Source organism: Arachis ipaensis, chromosome B04, assembly GCF_000816755.2.
Source record: "Arachis ipaensis cultivar K30076 chromosome B04, Araip1.1, whole genome shotgun sequence".
In the NCBI taxonomy this organism is placed as follows: domain Eukaryota; kingdom Viridiplantae; phylum Streptophyta; class Magnoliopsida; order Fabales; family Fabaceae; genus Arachis; species Arachis ipaensis.
Genome location: NC_029788.2, coordinates 89,527,721 through 89,534,675, shown reverse-complemented (window position 1 = coordinate 89,534,675; position 6,955 = coordinate 89,527,721). Strand labels below are relative to the sequence as shown.

Sequence of the window (6,955 nt, the reverse complement as noted above, 5' to 3'; positions counted from 1 at the left end):
ATTTTTTAGGCACAACTTACACTAAATACTCTACTAATCTAATAACTTTAAATATTATTACCTCAATCTTTTTTAAACTAAGAAGTGATTCAAATTAGATATCCCGCTAATCTAAAATTTTTAAATATTTTATTAACTATTTTACGTAAGACTCAGACTAGATTATAGCATAATCTAAAGATTTTAAAGATTACTACTAAATCAAGTTATAATGAAAACTGTTCATTGAAATAAAAGATTTAACATACACATATAATAAAAGGTCAAAATATTTTAAGATTAGACATTTTTAATATTTTGATAACTTTATCTTAAAACTTTTACAAAGACACTCATGTTTTATGAATGTTATTTTATTGAATATACGAACAAATCCTTAAATAAAATGTGAAATAACAAAGTGAAATTTATCTAATTTATAATATTTTTATCTTTTAAAAATAATATAACTTAATAGTAGAAAAACAGCTAGACAAGTACGATAGGTTCTAGCTACTATATTCATAATAAAAATGAGTTTCACTAATAAATTTATCTAAAATAAATTTACTATTTATATATCCTGTTAACTTCTATATGAGTCTAAAAAAATTATGGTGTTTGCTATGGTGCCTATAAAATATTGCCTAATTACTAAAATAGGTAAAATAATTAATTTTAAATTTAAAAGTATAAAAATAAAAAAATTTTAAATATTTTAAAATTACTATAAAAAGTAATTTAAACAAAAAATTAGACACAAAATAAAAGGCACCATAGAATTGACAAAAAATTATATATTAAACTTTACACAGATCTTCCTTAGCTGACACCAAACAGCAACAAAACAATTGGAAAATGTCAGAGTAGTTTACTTTTCTCCAAACTAACAAAGAAAAATAAAATCAACATCGATTCGGTATAGGGCCATATATTATATTTTATATAACAGATCTCTACCTTGATGAATTTGAAATAAAAGGGACAAATTTCTTTCAGTATCAACCTCTTATTGACTGATTATACCTTCTCATATCAACTAATTCCTGGTTCTGATCTCCTTGACAATTTGTTGTATATAGTTTGATATTTCCGTTAATCCCTTGCAATATGTAGAGGTTTGCCGAAAAACAGAACTCGTCCTTTCTTTTTAAACAACTGTGAACTGTCTACAAGTAAATATATGAACTGGTAGCTCTTATCTTCCGCTGGCTATGCCTAATTTTGACTCTTTGAGGTTACATCTTAAAAAAGAAACAAAAAAAAAAAAAAGTGTAGTTAGTCACTTAGTTGTTAATTATACCATTTGTTTTATGGGAATATTTTATACTGTCGAACGCCATATTTTTCCCTCCAAAGAGATTATGACAACAGAAATGTCATCATGGTAAAGTCGTCTTTCTCCTTGTGGGATATCAAGCAACTCATGGAAATTCATACCTGCACCATTAAAAATAAAAAGTCAAACTATAACTTGCTTTCTTCAAGTGCATTTGAGAAGAGCATTCATTAGTAAAAGCTAAACAAATAAATAAACAATAAGAGTTGAACAATTATATATTTTTCTAAGTACTTTCTTAATTCTTAAATAAAGTAAAGAGTTAGTTACATGCATTCAAAGTGTAGACACTAACATTTTAATAACCATCAATTTTGTATGAAAAATTAGATAAGATTGATAATTTTTTTTCTTTTGAATAAATAAACAAAAATACACGCAAAAATATAAAAAGAACAAAAATATACACAAAAAAGTTTAAAATAGTCAAATATATCTCAAAAAATGTTTAGGCAAGTAAAATTTGATGTTTTTTTTTACTTATTTGACATAAAATTAAAATTATATATTTTGTAATCACCCAAATCTCGATATAACAGCTCAAAAAGTTATTTTTAGTTTGTTTAATTAAATCCTTCACAATTGACAGAAAGTTTTGACTTGGTTAAACCTTTTTTGGAGTGTATTAGTTATTTTGAAATCTTTTGAGTGTACTTTTGTTTTTCTTTATACTCTTTTATGTGTATTTTTGCCTTTTTATTTATTTGTTGATAATGAGAAGATTGATAATTGAGATATTCATGTTAAACATTGACACATGAAAATAAGTTTAAGTAATAGGTATTATTATTTTTATCGGTAATGTTAGGAAGACAAAAAAAAAGGTAAAAAATTACCGTATTTAATATTGAGTAATTGTTAAATAAAATAAATTTTAACTGTTTTTGACTAATTATTTTTTATTACCAAACATCTCCATATTTCTTATTAAAAGAACTCTTTATTCAAAAAAAGTATATCATTATTAATTTAAAAAGGTATGTTAAGTGAATTTATTTTGAGACAGTTTAATAACACATCTTTTTTCTAGCATTGATTTTAGCAGATATATTAAATGAATCGTTACGATGTCTTTTGTAAACAAGGTGCTTTTTACCAGCTTTTTTGGCTGCTCTGTGCAGTGTTTCTTCAATGAGAAGTTGTGCAGGATCTATGTCTGGGAACATAGTGATGAAGTAGTCCACTTTAAAAATTGCTTCTTCATTGGTGAAGTATTGGAAAATTCCATCAGAAGAGAGTAAGAGGAATTTGTCATTTGGACCGAGCCTATAGTGGTGGAGTGAAGGGCAGCATGTAATGTATGGGGAGTCTCCAATGTAGTTCACTTTGAATGTCTCCAACACTGCATTGTTTTGTTTAGGCTACAAAATTAAGAAGTTGGTGAAGTGGTTGGTTAGCAAATAATCAAGGAAATTAAAGATTAATTTAATTAGTTGAAAGCTGAAAACATTTTACGAGCAATCGTCTAATCACATCTCTTTTTTTGAATAATTATTCACGTAGTCAATATAAAAAACAGTTATTTTTGTTGACATAACACTCAATAATTAGATACTAGTGTAAAACTACTTTATACTAATAATGTATCAAAATTAAATTCTAATTTTGAATCTAAATTTTTGAAAGTTGATGATAAGTCTTGCAAATTATAATAGCTAAAACAAAATCAATTTAATAACATATATAATAGAAATGTGTTTGATAATATGTTTGTGTAGAAACTATAGAAATAAAAAATGAAGATGAAATATTAAAGAAAATGTTTTATTTAGTTTCTATTATCCTTAAATTTTTGTGAATAAAAATTTTTGAATAAATATTATTTTAAAATAGACATTTTGCTGTGCAATATCTTTGTATATCTCTCCCAAAATTTATTACCAAATGGAGTTTTAAAATTTAGAAGAACTAACGCTTCTTAATTTATGAATGAAATAATGTAAAAAATTAAATATGAGTATTAAATTATCGAATTTGAATCATCTAAAGTGAAGAAGTTGGTAAAGTGATAAAGTAAGGTTAATCACTATTGATTTTGCAATTTCTATGAAATGTGTGCTCTATTATCTTAATTTAAGAATGATTAACTTCTTATTTTATTACTCTATCCCAAATTACCTGCTTAAGGAAGCCGGCCCCAAAAGCCCTTGTGACATTCAAGTAACCTTTAACCCTTCCTTTAGTTACAGCAGAAGGGTCATCTGGATGCTCCCTCCATATTCTACGAACCTCCTGAGATACATAACAATTCTTAACTAGCTAGTCTCATGAACTTGTGATTCTTCCAACAAGCATAGCTTTTCAGATCATTTTTATTTTCAATGTTTCACGTGTTTAAAATTTTGCAGAAAAATAAAATAACTAGTGAAAAATACAAAATCTAGAGTAATGCTAGGTAACTAGCTTTTCCTGTTGGTTAATATCAGTTAATTTTTTTAAAATTATTTTGTTTATCTTAAATATATACTCTAAATCTATAAATCCTAAATAATAAATCTAAACCCTAAAGTTAGTTTCGTATAATTTTTGTATTAGAAAACTGACCTCTTTGACATGAGTGCTATGCTCCATAGTAAGCTGAAGAGAATTCCCATCGTGAGTTGCCAACACAGCGCGGCTATCTCCAACATTCATCAAGTACACATCTTCCCCCTTCATCAACATAACCAACACACAAGAACCCATCATAGCCAACACCGGATTTTGAGCTATCATCTCATCTGAACTCTTAAGAAACGCCGCCTCCGTTATCCTCAGCGCCTTCGAAAGACCTTGCAAAACATCCCACTCACTCAATTTCGCATTCAGTTTCACCTCTTTCTTGCAATTTCTGCTATTCCTTCTCTCTACTTTCAAGTTTCCATTTCCTGTTGGATTGTTTTCTTTATTGAAACTTGAGGAAAAATAAGAACCACCATCCACCAACGATTTGGAATCTTGACAACCCACTATCTTCTTGAGTTCTTCATAAACAGCATAAAACAAATTGTTCAGAAGATAGTCAGTGGCATCAGGACCATTGAATCCATCGTAAATCCCAACATAAATCCACCCATGATCCTCGCAAATCACGATATGTAAACGATCCTCGCCGGCTCTACCATGAGCCCAATGTAAGTTCTGACACCCCTTTGACAAATTACACTTATCATCGTCGTCATCATCATCAACAACAACAACGTTATGAAACTTTGGTTCGTCACTCAAATTAGTGCTACAACCCACTCTGGCGTTAGCATTCCCGTTGTTCTTGAAAATCGGTCTCTTCTCCTTGGGGAGAAACGATCCACTCAGCAACTTCTTCAAACTTGGCCCACATGTTTTGTTATTGGCATGTTCATAACCATAAGCTTTCTCATCACCTATTTGACCGTTCGAGACACCATTATTCAACGGGCTCTTTGGAAAGGTATGAATAAAGAATTCATCAGCAGGAGCGTGTGGTTGCGGTTGCAGAGGCACCATTATTGTGGAAGCGAAGGAACCTGAACTCTCAAATGAAGCAGAGGAATCCAAAGCTGTCTCTTGCTGAAGAGAATCATCAAGGGAGGTAGAAGGCGTTGACGACGTGTTTGCACTCACGGTGGCCCCGGACACAGACCGGAAAGTAACGAAGGTGGCGCTGCCGTCCGAAAACACATTGCCGCCGCCGCCACGGGAGAACTGAGAATTGTCTGGTCTCACATAGCAGATGGAGTCTCCAAGAGCTTTGTCATGTGAATCGGAGAGGAAGGTTATCCCGTTGTCGAATCTGCCGGAGATTTCTCCGGCAGTGTCGGAGGAGCAGACGCAGAGCTTACCCATTCGGTTACCCATTGGAAGATGGACAGTGCTACCAAACAATGGGTTTCAATTCAAGCTTTGAGTTTCTTCTGTGGATCTCAATGGTGCATTGGCGCTAATGAAAAAATAGAGAGCAGAGGGAAGAAGAACAGAACAGAACAGAGTTGAACTAATGAAGTTGGAAGCAAAAAACCGCATCGGGGAAATAAAGAGGTCTTGACTTTATTGCAGTTTTTAAGATTTTCCTTGGGGCCATCTTTTATCATTTTCAGCGAAAAAAATATAAATTGATTAGTGTTTACTTAAATATAGAACAAATATAAAAAAGTTATTGAGCAATTAATATTTTTATTTTTCTTATAGAAAAGTTGACTATCACTTTGAGTTAAATGCTTGAGAAGCAGTTTCGTTTTGTTTTTGACTTTTTGTTTTCTATTCTTGGGGGCGTTGAAATGTGAGAGGAGAAAAGTTTCAGGGGATGATGCATGGTGCACTTTTAAAGGAGTAGAAGTTAATTTTGTCATTTGACTTTTGCAAGAGTTCAGCATAGAAATTGATTTGGCATTGACAAGCATTTAATGAAGAATTTTAATGTTATGTTATGATTCATTCATTTTAGGATGCCCATTTGATAGATTTATTTGTTGATAAACAATTTTTTAAAAGATATTATTTAAAATAATGTTTAAATTCGACAAAAATAATTAATAATTATTATATTTTTTTTAAATGACTTAATGTTTAGTTTTTTTTTTGTCGCATTTTTAAATTTTTTGGGAACTTACTTGTCATTAATATCTTTTAGAATTTTTTGTCGACTGATATAAACTTTCAAATAACATTTTAGTAATTTACTCTTTTAGGATTTTAGAAATTTAGATGATTAATATTTTTTATTTATTTCTTTCCTATTTTTTTACTAATAACATAACTAATTTCTCCTTTTTTTTTATACTAAAAGTATTGGTATTCTTCTTTATAATAGTAGTAAATATATAATTTACTTTTTTCTATTATTATAGTGGGATAATTATATTAGTGAATATCAAAATTAGAGTCTTTTATTTATATTTTTATTTTATATTTGTTATATCTTCTTTTTTTATTCTACAACACGTTATCAGCACAAGACTCTGACCAAATTTTAGGAAGACTCCAGCTAACAAATTTTTATTATGTCGAAGCTCTCTCATCTTGAATTTAATGCTCTTGATATATCTGGAAACAACTAATATCATGGATACTAGATGCTAAAATCCATCTTGATTCAATGGATCTTAGAGATACCATTAATGCTGAAAATAATGTATCTCAGAAGGATAAAGCCAAGGCCATGATTTTTCTTCGTCGTCATCTTGACGTATGATTGAAAAATGAATATCTCACATTAAAAAATCTTGCAGATCTGTAAAAAGACCTTGAAAAAAAGTATAATCATCAAAAGACGGTGATACTTCCTCAAGTCCGATATATTAGAGAAAACTTTCTCGACCTTCCATGCCTCGAATGTGCTCCTGCAGCAGCAGTATCGAGAAAAATAATTTAAAAAATATTCTGAGTTAATTTCTTGCCTTCTTGTTGCTGAATGCAACAATGAATTACTTTTAAGAAATCATGAAGCGCGCCCAGCTGGTGCCACCCCATTTTCTGAAGTAAATGTGGCAAATCATAACCCCATAAGAGGTAAATGGCAAGTTTTTTATAACAAGAAAAATTATGGAAGGAAGAAGAATTATATTTACAAGAAATGATCTCACCAGAAGTGGGATAAAGAAAGAAACAATGGACAAAATAAATCAATTGAGGATAAATATTTCTGTTGTGGTGGAAAGGGCCATTGGTCACGTACCTGTC

At 30.1% G+C, this 6,955-nt stretch overlaps 1 protein-coding gene across 1 annotated transcript; it reads right to left on the bottom strand.

The window, feature by feature from the left end:
• Positions 779–5,345, bottom strand: LOC107637864 (probable protein phosphatase 2C 36). The gene is made up of 4 exons (XM_021121313.1): positions 3,863–5,345; positions 3,437–3,550; positions 2,415–2,679; positions 779–1,419 (listed from the first exon to the last, which is right to left on the bottom strand). Exons 1-4 carry the CDS (start codon positions 5,132–5,134, stop codon positions 1,304–1,306), a joined length of 1,767 nt encoding a protein of 588 aa, XP_020976972.1. The 5' UTR covers positions 5,135–5,345; the 3' UTR covers positions 779–1,303.

Excerpts from the sequence above, each read along its gene's own strand:
- LOC107637864 (XM_021121313.1), bottom strand. The coding sequence starts at position 5,134 with ATGGGTAACCGAATGGGTAAGCTCTGCGTCTGCTCCTCCGACACTGCC. Across the intron at positions 3,551-3,862 it reads ATAGCACTCATGTCAAAGAG|GAGGTTCGTAGAATATGGAG; the intron begins GTCAGTTTTCTA and ends TATGTATCTCAG. Across the intron at positions 2,680-3,436 it reads GGGCCGGCTTCCTTAAGCAG|CCTAAACAAAACAATGCAGT; the intron begins GTAATTTGGGAT and ends TTAATTTTGTAG.